This window comes from Triturus cristatus, chromosome 2_1, assembly GCF_964204655.1.
Source record: "Triturus cristatus chromosome 2_1, aTriCri1.1, whole genome shotgun sequence".
Classification (NCBI taxonomy): domain Eukaryota; kingdom Metazoa; phylum Chordata; class Amphibia; order Caudata; family Salamandridae; genus Triturus; species Triturus cristatus.
In genome coordinates, this window is record NC_140581.1 from 32163832 (window position 1) to 32179112 (window position 15281).

The 15281-nt window shown below is 40.8% G+C and overlaps 1 protein-coding gene across 7 annotated transcripts in view; it reads left to right on the forward strand.

Annotated features, from left to right (window-relative positions):
• Window positions 1-15281, forward strand: part of LOC146863653 (putative E3 ubiquitin-protein ligase HERC1) — a 1482062-nt gene that overhangs the window by 890958 nt on the left and 575823 nt on the right. For 5 of the 7 annotated variants that reach the window (XM_085627737.1, XM_085627739.1, XM_085627735.1 and 2 more), the window contains one exon: window positions 14408-14536. The exons of the other annotated variants lie outside the window; for them this stretch is intronic. In XM_085627737.1, coding sequence (XP_085483863.1) covers window positions 14408-14536 — 129 coding nt within the window. The remainder of the gene's footprint in view (window positions 1-14407; window positions 14537-15281) is intronic. 7 annotated transcript variants of the gene reach the window in all.

Below are 15281 nucleotides of genomic sequence, written 5' to 3' on the forward strand. Positions count from 1 at the left end.
AATGAATTGCGAGATCTCCATAAGTCTTCCAGTCCCCACCTGTGCACCCAATCCCCAAGCAGCGATTCATTAGTGGTGGCTGCTGTACTCTGCAAGGGGGGGGGAGAGAGCAATCCAGACTCGTGTCCAGATCACTATTAAAGTCCACACCCACCAACCACGGGAGGCCGCACCATTTGGAAAGCAGCTGTGATATGGACCGTAAGAAGGAGCCCTTTTCAGTGGTAGGGGCATAAATGTTACCCAACTGAAGGTGGCGAACATCAAGCCTAACCTTTATGAAGATATACCTGCCTTCAGTTTCCAACACCACCTCTTCAGCCTGGAAAGGAGTCCCTGAGTGAACCCAGATTAATACCCTGCGGGCATATGAGTAGTAATTTGTGGCAAAGACTCGCCCTCTCCACCTACGTTGCAGTTTAGTCACCTCTGGATATACCAAATGTGACTCTTGCAATGTCATGTGATGTCTGGGTGGTAAAGTACATAATACTGAAACCGGAGAGTACACACTGGACTATGAAGATGATATTAAATCTGCAAGGAGCATGTGCAGCAGAACAAAAACAACATAATAATTAAACTGGGTGCCAAAGTGGAGCGTCGTCAATACCAGAAGAGCGGACCTCAGGGGATGCTGCTCAAACCAAGACATCAACTGTGTCTATCTAAACGAACCCTAAACAATGCGGGTGGAGGAATGAGTAGCTACACAGATCAGATAGATCAACATCCCCTATTAGGGCACAGGGAAAGTATAGGCCCAGGAAGCTTCACAAACAGCAACCGTGCACTCTACTTTGCCCAGATTCATATGCCCAGATACATGGGGGATGAGAGAACACCCCCTCCCCTGGACCCTGTCCTCCACAGCCTGCAAATAACAACATACATATAATATATCAACAATATGCGGGGTATACAGACTGTGGAGTCAACATAAAACATTAGACATCAGAGACATAGAAGCTGATTCAAATGATGTTGTCGAACATCTGTGGTGTGATATCTGGCAGAATCGTCGAGTTGCTGTCCGATGGGCAGACAACAGAAGACTCCTTGGGGCATATTTACAAGGGAAGTTGCGGAGTGAGTTGTTAGCCTTCCTGGCTTAACGCCTCACTCCCTCACTTCAGAAACACAGGGCTGCACCATATTTACAAGAGTATAGTACAGCCCTGCATTTCCCCCTGCACGGGTGCAATACTTAGCAGCCTAGCGCCAACGCAAGCCAAGGGTGTCTGCGCGCAGGGGAACATCATTTAAGTGCAGGAAGGTCCCCCTTCCTGTACATAAACAATGTGTAAATGCTGTTTTGTAACTTTTATGTGGGCTGCTTAATGCAGCACACATATAAGTTGCAAAACGGCATTTTAAAAAAAAATATTGTTTATGTGCAGGAAGGGGGACCTTCCTGTACATAAACAATAATTGTCCTTTTGCTATTTTCATGTGTACTGCACAACGCAAAAACGAAATGAAACTTTTCTCCTCGTTGCGCTAGAGTAAGACCAGGTTTTCCCTGGTCTTAATTCTGGTGCTGTCTCCTATTTACTCCTCCCTTGTAAATAGGGGGCAGTGTCAGAATCAATGAGTGTTGCGGTGGAACGCCCACAGCAACACCCATTGCCCTCCCCTTTCATTCTAAGCATAGCATGAAAGGGGGTCTTCTTTACAAAGCAGCATTAAGCCACGTTAAGGAACGTTGTAAAAAGTGACGTTCCCGTGGCAATAGGGGCTTGAAAATATGCCCCCTTGTTGCCAAACAATCATACAGACGCTACATCTTGGTCTGGACTATCAATAAGATAAGAAACCTGTGCTGCTTCCTGAACCGCCTGGTTGCGTTCCATAATAATCTGCTCCAGATTCGACACTGCCATCTGGCTGGGAAGACGGTGTTTCCTACGCCGTCAGCGCGATCCAAATGTGTTCCTTGTGGTTCTCCACTCTTTGTCCTCATCACTTGGTAGCTGGCCAGAAAATTGACCACAGGTCTCGAGCCAGTCCCATGCATCCTGGGGTATATCAAAGAATCTTGTCTTATCTGCTGTCACTACTGGTAGCTTCGCTGGGAAGAGCAGGGAATACTTCAAATGTATTGTTCGGAGTTCTTGTTTTACTGCCAAAAAGGAGCTGCATTGATGTTGTACATCCTAGGTGTAGTCCGGGAAGAAAATTACTTGTGCGTTCTCCAACCTGGGTTCACTGACAAAACATCAACACCCAAAACATCCTCATACCACAACATCGAGTCATAAATATAGATGTCAAAAATATTGATATCCTATATTTAGAAAGGTAATTACAAAAATATCGGGAAAAAAAATCGATAACATAAACATAGATATATTTATAAATATTGTTTTATATATATATATATATATATATATATATATATATATATATATATATATAAATATATATATATGTATATATACATATTTTACATATTAAATATACTAAATAATAAACTTAATTTAAAAAAAAACCAGATTTGTTATACATTTTAAATCAAAAATAACAAATAAACTTAACTTAAAAAAATTAAACACATATATATAATAATTATTATATATATTTACTGTAAAAATATGAATAAACTATTAATTTAAATTTACTTTATACATTTAAAAATATATAAATCTAACAAATAAAGATATTTATATATACATATACTTATGACTTTATGTTAAAAAACATTCTATTACTAATTAAAATATTAAACTATTTGAAAATATTATAGCCTTATAGCCCACCATAGCGGGCTATACTGGCTATTAAAGGCCCTCTCCAGCGTTAGAGGCTTGAGCCGAAGGCGAGGGCCTTTAACAAGGGAGCGGGACTTTAATAGCCAGTATAGCCCAGCTACGAAGGGCTATAAGGCTATTAGAACATTCTGCCACTAGAGGGCAGAATGTTCTAACAAATAAAACAAAGGCTTCAGGGAGAGTAAGGGGATTGAAATTCCCTCAGGCTCCCTGAATCCTTTGTTCACAGCCACAGAACAAAGAAACATTGGAATGTTGGAGCGCCGGGTTTATACCAGCCATTATAAGCCCGGAGCTACTCCATTGTTTTCAATAGAGCTCCCAACATTCCAAAGTTCTAATTTAATCTAAATATTCCCACTCCAGTCAGTGCAACAGTAGGGAAAGTGTTGGATAGCGGAGGGGTGAAAAATATTATTCCCACTCCAATGAGTGCAACAGCAGGGAAAGTGTTAAATAGCAAAGGGGTCAAAATTACTATTCCCACTCCAGTGAGTGCAACAGTAGGGAAAGTGTTAGATAGCAGAGGGGTAAAAATTACTATACCCACTCCAGCCAGTACAACAGTAGGGAAAGTGTTGGATAGCGGAGAGATAAAATGTACTATTCCAACTCCAGTCAATGCAACAGTAGGGAAAATGCTGGATGGCAGAGGGGTAAAAATTACTATTCCCACTCGTTAATGCAACAGTAGGGAAAGTGTTGGATAGCGGAGGGGTAAAAATTACTATGTCCACTGCAGTGAGTGCAATAGTAGGAAAAAGTGTTGGATAGCGGAGGGATAAAATTTACTATTCCCACTGCAGTGAATACAACAGTAGGGAAAGTGTTGGATAGCTGAGGGGTAGAAATTACTATTCCCACTCCAGTGAGTGCAAAAGTAGGGAAAGCGTTGGATAGCAGAGGGGTACAAATTACTATTCCCACTACAGTCAGTGCAACAGTAGGGAAAGTGTTGGATAGCGGAGGGGTAACAATTATTAATCCCAATTCAATGAGTGCAACAGCAGGGAAAGTGTTAGATAGTAAAGGGGTCAAAATTACTATTCCCACTCCAGTGAGTGCAACAGTAGGGAAAGCGTTGGATAGCAGAGGAGTAAAAATTACTATTACCACTCCAGTCAATGCAACAGTAGGGAAATTATTGGATAGCGGAGAGTTAAAATGTATTATTACCACTCCAGTCAGTGCAACAGTAGAGAAAGTGTTGGATAGTGGAGGGGTAAAAATTACTATTCCCACTCCAGTGAGTGCAACAGTAGGGAAAGCGTTGGATAGCAGAGGAGTAAAAATTACTATTACCACTCCAGTCAATGCAACAGTAGGGAAATTATTGGATAGCGGAGAGTTAAAATGTATTATTACCACTCCAGTCAGTGCAACAGTAGAGAAAGTGTTGGATAGTGGAGGCTTAAAAATTACTATTCCCACTCTAGTGAGTGCAACAGTGGGGAAAGTGCTGGATAGCGGAGAGGTAAAAAAAAACTATTCACACTCCAGTGAGTGTAATAGTAGGGAAAGTATTGGATAGTGGAGGGATAAAAATTACTATTCCCACTCCAATGATTACATCAGTATGGAAAGTGTTGGAAAGCGGAGGGGTACAAATTACTTTTCCCACTCTAGTGAGTGTAACAGTAGGGAAAATGTTGGATTGGGGAGGGATACAATTTACAGTCAATTCAAAAACAAACAAAATATATTTGAAAACCAAAAAAGATTCATATATATATATATATATTCACTTTAAAAACCATAGGTTTCACACATGTTATAGTTAGGTGGATATTTCACTCGTAAAAAACCAATGAAATTCCCCCGTTACAGTTAGTTCAGATAACTATAACTCGCGCGACCGCCACTCTATCACAAGGATGATGTCATCAGTGATGTCATGAGTGATGCCACTGACCATGTCATGAGTGATGTAATATGTGACGTCATACGCAGTGGATTGCGGGCGCGCAAGTTATAGTTATCTGAACTAACTATAACGGGGGAATTTCATTGATTTTTTACGAGTGAAATATCCACCTAACTATAACATGTGTGAAACCTATGGTTTTTTAAGTGAATTTGCAAGGTTTTTCTAAATGCTAATTCCTAACTATAACGTGTGGGAAACCTATGGTTTTTTCAGTGAATTTGTACGTTTTTTTAAATTCTAATTTATAAATGTATTATTATTTTTTTATATATATTTATTTTACAATAATCGCACCCCCGCGATTTAAAAAAAAAAATGTAAAAAAAAAATTCTGCCTTTGGGGTCCTTCAGGGACCCCCTGACAAAGGCTAGGGGGTCAGGAACTCTCTACCCTGCCCCCTTTTCACGTTCGCCACCTTCCTTTTTCACTCTCGCACTGAAAACAAACAAAATGGCAGACGACACTTCCTGATTTCGACCGATTCGAACGTTGACTAACATGTAACCACCAATCAGAAATACGCTCGCGCACGTTAGGGTGCTCGCACGGTGCTCGCACGGTGCGCGCTTATAGATATTTATATGCTTTTAAATGCTATTTTCTCAGGAACTACTGAACAGATTGACACCAGACCTGCAGAAGGCACTTCCCTGCCAAATTTCAAGTAATTCTGTTCAGCCGTTCGGGCTGTACCTTCGACTAAAGGTCCTATGGAAAAATGCATGGGGAAAACGCGTTTTGGGACCCCCCTTTTTTCTCGGCCCCCGCTTGACGAATCACCCCGAGACTTTCAGGGTAGGAGCTGAACGGAGCGCCCCATTAGTTTTGAAAATTTTGCGAGGATTCGTCAACCGGCGCCAAAGTTATTCAAAATAGAATTTTCAGATTTCCTATGGAAACTCGGTCCTAACTATAACTATCTACTGGCGACCGCCAGTAGACAATATATAAATATGTTAAAAAATAATATATAAATACATTTAATATTATCAATTAAAAAATACAAACATATTATATTGTTAAATACATATCACAAATACCTACAAATACTATATTAAATAAAAAATAAAAATGTTTTTCAAACAAACAAATATTTTTAGTTAGAAATATTCATAAACAAAAACATTATTCCATACATTTATTTTATTTACATCCTACCCTATAACACCACACAATTCACAACCCACATCTAAATTAAACATTAAAAATAAAATGTACTTCCATAATTAACATAATTAATTTTCAATTAAATACATATTATTAATTAAAAAACGAATTAAAACACATAAAAATGAATTAACTTCCGACCCTTTACCCCTATAAACCCCACAGCAAACACCTAAAATTGATTACCCAATTTCCATATTTAATTTTAATTACTGAAGTAATATTATTTAACAACTAATTATTAATTAATATACTTCCCACCATTTACCCCTATAGACCCCACAACCTGCACCTAAAAATAATTACACAATTTTGATATCTAATTTTCAATTAATTAACAATAATTAACATGTAATTAATAAGTAATTAAAAATAAATTACTTCCCACCCTTTACCCCTATAAACCCATCAACCCACACCTAAAATTAATTACACAATATCACTATTTAATTTTCAATTCATTAATTGATATTAACTAAGAAGTAATTAATTAAAAAAATTACTTCCCACCCTTTTCCCCTAGAAACCCCACAACCTGCACCTAAAATTAATTAAACAATGTTCATATTTAATGTTCTATTAATTAATAATAATTAACAACCAATTAATAATTAATTAAAAATAAATCACTTCCCACCCTTTACCCCTATAAACCCAACAACGTGCACCTAAAATTAATTACACACTTTCCATATCTAATTTTTAATTAATTAATAATAATTACCAACTAATTAATAATTAATTAAACATAAATTACTTCCCACCCTTTACCCCTATGAATCCCACAACCTTCACCTAAAAGTAGTTACACAATGTCCATATTAATGTTTTAATTAATTAATTAATTAGTATTAATTAACAATTTATTAATAAATTAATTAAAAATAAATTACTTTCCACAATTAACACTATAAAATCTCAATTAAATAAATATTAATAAATAAAACAAATCATTAATTTATTATTATTAAATTGCTTCCCACCCTATTCCCCTATAAACCCGCAAACTATTACCGAACTAAAAAATGCAAAATGTAATTAAAATAATATTTATAACTACTAAAAATGTAACATATATATTAATAAACATAAACAATATTTATACAAAAAATGCATCACAATCATTTAAAATATAAACTAAAATGCATGACACTAATTAAAAAATCGAAATTTTAAACAACTATATTTTTGCAAACTATATTATTGACTTCTATATTTTTTTTAATGATATTTCTTACCTTCAAAACTATATTCTATACCACGCTATTCTTGCTGTCGATCATTCTCACTGACGATATTTAGGACTCGACATTTCTGTGGTTCGAAATTTCCAACTCGATATTTTGTCTGCACACCTCCAACCTGATATCTTGCAACGTCCAGGCCTCTCGCAATATAGTGTCTCTGTAACAGTAGTGTAATATTTTGAAGATGAACGGTCAAGGGCTGGTGCCCAGGGCCAGGTGCCTCGAGGGAATACAGTGTGTCCTCTCGATTGTGAAATAAGGTGACAGGGCGGATCCCAGTAACAATTCCTTGATCCAACTTTCGGTAAATGAGGACGGACGCATCTTGGCTGTCTGCCCCCTCTGAAAGCCTGACATGGCTATAGTTGGTGCGCCTGAACCGGCCCTCCCTATCCTCCAGCCTGGATTCATGGCGTTGGATCCTGATATTGCATTCATGCAATTGCCTTTCCAGCAATTTAGTAGCAGGTTGGACCTCCGAGAGAGCCTGCTTCTTGTTCATGACTCAGTCGGCTAGCTTCCTATGATCTGCGTGGGGCAGGGTGAGATCTTCCACCACTTTGTCAATTTTGGATTCCAGGGATACACTTGAGCACTCTATTGCCTCCAGTACAGTGTCAAACCTATCCCCAGGAGGAGAAAGTTGGTGCAAGGGGTTTAGTTGGTCCACCCCTGTAGTGGACGATGAGCACGAGGAGGCTCTGGAGTTGGTATTTCAGTGTGGCCTATCTTAGCTTTGGTCAGGCGAACCACTAAAGTATCTGAGTGGGTCATCCTCACAAGCCAGGGTTATTGCTTTTAGTAAACCCGCATCTGATGGCTTCCAGGTGCAGTTTGCTGACAGCACTAAGAAGCCTCCTGTGCATGTCAGCCTATTATACAACTCTCTAAATGTACATATTCACAAATACATTTGGGTGGCTCCTGAGGGCTTCTTGTTAGGTATAATTTTCACATTCAAATTTGTAATCAGTGAGAGGTGCCCCTCGTAATGCGTAGAGGGCACCTTTACCTGAAAGAGAGTCACCTACAAAGAGACTTGTTGAAGAAACGCATCTCAGCTATGGGTATTTAAGAATGATGAAAGCTGTCAATCATCCAGTGACAATCAATAAAAGTCTAAATACTGTGCTCGCATTGAACCTTTAACTACAGAAAGTACTCTTTTGGCTTTCTTGCATGTGAAAGCCTCTCACACTCCAGAAATCACAAGCAAATCCAACTTGGTTACCGACTCAATTGAAACACCTTTTTTAGCTCCTCAGAATCTTGAAAATTCAATGAGATATCTTACAACAGACAAATAGACTTACGCGCTTTGCAAAATTCTTCTCATATAGAGACAGTGGGGCCACAAGATTTTTGAAATCAACACAATCTACCATAGAAACCTGCCATCTATCCATAACCACAAATGTTTGGCTAACATTGAGTCAGCGACCCGATCTGCAAGCACATCTTCTATTGAAGCATTAAAAAAGCACTTTCTCTGCCTACACTGCTTATGCTAGACAATATTCCTTTTCTGAGAAAGCAGAGATAGACAGTGATGCTTCATTTCTGGAAAAAAAATGGTGGTGCTAATTTAGGGCCCAAAGTTTTTTCAGCAATTAGGATAGAAAATTAACTCTGCAGAAACTGCCCTTACACATGAATCTGGCGAGGAAGAGTTAGATACACAACAGACCATCTGCTCTACTCCATGACTAAAAACAAAGATGAGACTTATAACTTGCTCTAAGGTAAAAAGACCCATTTACACGCAATAATTGAACATAAAAAGATTGCCACAATGCTAAAAAAAATATTGGGAGAAATTCATGAGATAAAGTTATTTCAGAAAGAGACTCCTACCCAACTAAACTTTCAGCTGCATAAATTAAATGAAGAACTCAAGAAATATTCAAGGCACACTCAAGATCTAGAACAGTGTGTCCCTGACACACAGTACAGCCAGTAAGGATCTGGAAGCATTGTGAATGTTGTGATGAAGTTTTAATCTAGAGAATCACTTGAGGATTTCTAACCTATGCTTTGTTGGGATCCCAGCACTGAAACAGGACTTTATTGGTACAATTGCTCTGATCAAGAAGCTAATCAAAACATTTTTCTACCTAAATTTCTGAATTTCTCACCATTAAGCCATCAGAGACCTTCACAACCATTAACTCAATTGAGATTTCCTTGAACCATTCTTATAAACGTTTCTGACTTCAGAATTAAAGAACATGTTTTGTCAAAGTTATCTCTACAAAAACCTTCAAAGATAACAACAAGTTCAAGTTTTGCATACTCTTCGATATGACAATTGTGATGGCTGAATGCCATAAGGAATTTAACAATACATTTCTCAATTTCAATTATCCAGTGCTCAAGCTTCTATTGTTCAGCAACAAAAACGCAAAAGTGCCATGCGGTGGTCCCGCCACTCTAAATATGACGCGACTGCCACCGCGGCGGTCACATCTAGCAATTTAACATTACAACAGGTGCTGCTGGCTGCAGCATCCCCAAGAGTGTGAAATAGTCATGTTGTGCATTTCTCTGCACAATATGGCAGGCACCGCGTGGTGCCTGTTACCTTATGCATGGAAATGTGGGTACCCCCCCAGTGCACAGCTGACCCCCATGGGCCCGCAACGGGCCCCCAAAGCCAGTCTCCTCCTGCCTTTTCCGCCGCAAAAAGACAGGCGGAGAGGCCCATTGTAATCTCTACGGCAGTGCCTCCAAGGCACTACCTCAATGATTGCCTGGTTCCGGGTTCCGCTAGGTGGGCGGAAAAGGACCGCCTTGCGGAACCATGGTGGTCAGTCTTTCCGACCGACGCGGAACCATAGTGATTCCCACGGCCATCATAATATGGCGGTGGGTAAATCACCTTTTGATGGCATCGATCCGCCCGCCATCATAATCAGCCCAAAAGTACTAAAAAGAACAACAACATTTTTAAATCGCTTTATGATGCGATAAAGTTATAAACGTTTATATGATTATACATTTGGCAACTGTCATGCTGTCACATCTCCAATTTAGGCATGCCTCCAACCATTTTGAAAACATAAGACAATCACAAGAATATATTTCTTGTGTCTCTCATCATGTTAATTTGGTAACTGCACTGACAAAAGAAACTCAGTGCCATCCACTACTACCAGGAGACTGATTCCTGGTTAAGAAGCATTTCTGTAAAAGCTGCCGCGAGTCCTGGTGGAAAAGTCAATCAAGTTGTGCTTGTAACTAACACTGCTATAAAGTGTGCTGAAATCCCACTGTGGCTCCACACACTGCACACAAGAAGAGTGAAGGCGGTGGATGAAGAGGTGATTTACAGAGTCAAGTTCAAGTTTTCAGTGTGGATCCAGAGGAGAGAGAAGCTGAAGAAGAAATTGGAGAAATGAATCCTGAAACTGGTGAAGTGGGTGAAGTTGCTTATGAAAGTGCAACTGAAGAATATAGTGAAGGTATCAGTAGCCAGTTTTGTGGGAATCAGAGTGAAGAAATGTTGCAAAGTCACAGGCAGCAGCTAGATGTAGTCTCTGATGGAGTTTATGAAAAGCTCCAGTTGAAAATCTGAGACTCAAGAACCCCCAGGGAAGAAAGCGGTTCACGGTGAGTCGCGTTGCTTATGTTGTTCAAAGCACAAGTTCAATTGTGAATGAAGAAAACTGGCCTGGTGTGTACTTTTCTTCCCTGTTCTGCAGGTGAAGGTGTTGCCTATAACCAATGGCTGATTTCATATAGTCTTTCATGAATTGTTTTAATAGTATTTATTAAGCAACAGTTTTTATCACCATACTTATCAGATTTAACCACTTCACAAAAGGAAGGTCCTGTTTCTGAGAATATTGGGAATCTAACCTACAGTTGATATTTGAATACAGTTGCACAAACTAACTTTAATACTGCATGCATGAATTTGTAAAAGAATATAATGAGAGGGGAGTGAAGATGGTAGAAGGACGAGCGCAAAATTAGAGAACAAATTAAGGCTGAAGAGGAATTTAGGTCTTCAAATTTGCATCCAAGGTTGGGAATAAAGCATGAGAGGAAGGGTAAATTGCGTATGGTGCATCATAGGAATCAGATCAGTAGAGTTTGTGGGAAAGAGTGAGTGTGAAAGGAGTATTATGTTGTTAGTGGTGATCGCCTGGTTGGTGAAGAACCTCTACTAAGAATGTATTATGTGTGTGGTAAGGGTGCCTATTTCAACCTACAATGTAATTGGGTATGTTCTTGCTATCTGGGTGTGCTATTGAGGTGTCTTTTGGGGTGCAAGATACAACCCCTATCATCACTACTCCCATCATCAATGCCACTATTGCCCTTGACAATGTTGCTCAAATGTGAATTTACCATGAAAAAATAAGACAGGAGGCTTTTGGCAAAACAGGGACAGTTGGTTTCATTAAACGCCGTGGCCAGGAGATCAGGCAACAGAGACGGGGTCTGAAGACTGTCTGAAAGCACATTGGTTTCAGCCGTCATTTTATACATTACATGAAGCATCATAAAACGATTTGTACATTCATTTGGACACTAAAATCTGGGCCGCCTAGTCATCGGGCCATAAATCTGGATATTTGATAAGAAACACAGGTGGGTCTCGACCTTGTGCGAACACAATGTCGGGCCAATGGGTACGTATCCAGGTGTCCGACAAGGGGAGCTCATGATCACTGCGTGTAGTGTGCATGCTGTGTTCTGATGGGCTGCGTGTTCCTAACTTTGAGGCCAATTACGAGGCCTGTCCGCCATCGTGATGGTGACCGGGACCGTCCGCAATACTGTATTTTAACATTGCGGTGGGTGCTGCTGACAGCAGCACCTGCCGCGATGTTAAAAAGTGCATGTTGTGCATTTCACTGCACTATGTGGCAGGCACCACATGGTGCCTGCCACTTGGTGCACTGAAATGTAGGAGGGGACCATGGGTACCCCCCAATGCACCCACACCTCCCCCCAACACAAGGGGGGCCTGCAACGGGGCCCCCACAACCAATCTCCGCCAGCCTTTCAATGCCAGTTTATCCGCCACGGAAAGGCTGGCTGAAGCCCGCATTGTAGTTTGGCAGACGGTGCCTGCTAGGCACCGCCACCATTTTGCACAATGTAGACCATCCGCCAGGCAATCGGATCGATTGCCTGTGGCGGTTCCGAGGCGGACGGTCTTTGCAACCGCCACGGTCACTGTGGGATTACCCCGGCCATCCTAATTTGGTGGGGGGAAAATCGCGGTCCGATGGCAGAAGGACCGCCCCCGCATGGCTGGCGGTCCTTCCGCCATCGTAATTGGCCCCTAAGTGTGGCATCTGACTTTATGGTGTTTTTGGGAACACGCAAAACGGGCAAACATGTTTTATTGGAGCCAATCTCTTGTGACCATTGTGGTGTTGCTGCCTATCTGTGGGATGGATCTGGGTTTTCCTGGGTTGGCGCACTTGTCTAAGGGCTACATGTTTCCCCACCTATGATCAGTCAATCAGTTGCTTCAGGCCTAGGTTGCAACGCCTGCCTGACCACGTATTTCTGACTCGGGGTTGAGGGGGAGGTGAGATCGGCTGAATTCAACAACTTAGATGAGAGTTCTCTATTATACGTACATCGATCATGGTATACATCAACATCACATTTATCAATATTAATAACAATATCACCGCTATTTTTGCCAACATCCTCACCGCTGTAACCAGCATCAGCGCCATGTCCTTGTTTGTGTAAGAGCACACTGTGTTTGAGAGCTTTTTTATGTGTGCATAAGAGGACAAAGAACATTGGCATATGTGTGAGAGGGACACAACTTATTTTTAAAATTTATTTTCTATTCACAAGCTTTCCTTCTAGTATGCTTGGAATGCTGCATCAGACATATGTTCTCAGGTATAATACTTAGAATGTCTTGTGACATCTCCCACAGGGTGAAGTCTTCTGTGCAAAGGTTCTTTTTTTTCTGATGATAAACATTTCCCCCAGAGAGAAAGTTCCTCCTCTACACCTGAAGCAAATCTGGGTGTGATTCCTTCTCCTTTCCTTCCTTTCCTTCCAGCAATGGGAGTTATTAAACCTTTGGCTGGAGTAAAGTTCTTACCATTTCCAGGGTTGAAAGAGGTCATGTTGGAGTTTGGGAGTGCCCTCAAACGTGCATGTTTATTGGTGTGATACTCAAACTTCCTAAGCAAACCACAAATTGGAACACCCACTTCCCACCTCTTGCTGTGGCTTACACTGGCTAGGAACTCTTTTGTGAATTACTGGCAAAAAGTAGGTATTTAGGCTCTACGGGGCATATTTACAAAAACTGGCGCATCCCTGCATATCGGCAGGGATGCACCAGTTATTGTGCGCCACAGCTCCGCCACCATCGATGTGCCACATTTACAATGCGGCACACCATGGGAGAAAAACGGCACAGATGCGTGACGCATCTGTGCCGTAATAGTGGCGCATTGCTGGAGTTGCGTCGCAAGCGCGACGCAGCTCCAGCAATGCTCTGGGGGCCCTATCTCGTTAATGCTGTGTCAATCCCTACGCCTGCTTCAGGCAGGCGAAGGGTTTTGACGCAGCATGGGCCTAAAAGTGACTAGGTGAAATCTTGTAGATTTCACCCAGCCACTTTTAGGAGGCGTTCCTGCGCCGGAACGCCCCCCCTGCGCAGGAACGGCTACATGTGACGCAGGCCTTTACAACGTGACGCATCTCCCAGATGCATCACGTTGTAAGTACCCCGCACCATGGCGCATGCTGTGCGCCGCCGCTGCGTCAGAAAAGTGACGCAACGGCGGCGTAAATGAGGCGCAAGGGGCTTGTAAATCTGCCCCTAAATATATATGTACAACAAAAAAAACTTTTGTTAATAAGGCCCATTGTCTGTTTGCTAAGAGTTAGGAATAAGGGCTAGGCCTATTGGCTTTGCCAATTCTTTTTGTAGTATAAGTGGATTTCCCTTTTGAGTTTTTATTTATCTTACTGCTTAATAGCATTTAATGGGATTTTTTCTCACAAATAATATTTGTTAGATAGTTATTTGCTAAAGATAAAATTGGATAAGAAAATAATCATGTCACTATTTCACAGCTTGCAGAAACATGCATTCCACTGATTAATGTCACAGTGAAGTAGATGACCTCTGCAACCACCCACAAAACATTTGGACTCAGGTGTAAAAACAAATTTGCAATTAAAATGTTTCCGTTTTTACCCTCAACTGACACCAATATGTTGCCAATAATGGAAGTTGAAGGATATGTAGGTATGCTGTCCCATTTCAGTTGAGTTCATTGGTAATTTCCACGTCTAGGGCCTCGAGGTTACCACCATTTCGCAGCGAGAGACACGCAAGAAATCTTCGAAATGTCAAAAATAAACTCTCACCTACACGAATTACTGCAATGAGCAGAGGAAGACTGCCACCCACAGGACAAGGAAGGTAACAATCAAAGGCATATGACTGAGGTTAAACCTGGAAAACTACGTCCCTCAGTCTTTTACAACATTCAGGACCAGCGAGGCTGAGCAAAAAGCTATAGGAGGCAGTTGCTAAATGTTTATCAGTGTACAGAAAAGCATCTATATCTGTGTCTGTGGTTGTTATATATTGGTGTCTATAGCTGTTTCTCCCTCTCTCTCTCTCTCTTTCTCTCTCTCTCTCTCTCTCTCTCTCTTTCTCTTTCTCTCTCACTCTCTCGCTCTCTCTCTCTCTCTCTCTCTCTCTCTCTCTCTCTCTCTCTCTCTCTCTCTCTCTCTCTCTCTCTCTCTCTCTCTCTCTCTCTCTCTCTCTCTATATATATATATATATATAATATACCTATATTACCTACTGCCGGTCACCACTAGGTAGTTATAGTTTCTATAGGGAAATCGTTATTTCTTTTACCAATATCTTTGGTGTCGTTTGACAAATCTTCATGAAATTTTCAAAAACGAATGGGTGGTCGGTTCAGCTGCTGTGTGGAAAGTTTTGGGGTGATTCGTCAAGCAGGGACTGAGAAAAAGGGGGAGTCCCAAAATGGTTTTTCTCCATGATAATTTCCATAGGAAACTTTAGACACGGCTACAACTCAAAATGCTGAACGGAATTTCACCAAATTTGGCAAAAAGGCAGCTCTTATTTCAGAAAACACTCTTTCTGTTAAATGGTGTAAATCTGTTCAGTAGTTCCTGAGAAATATAAA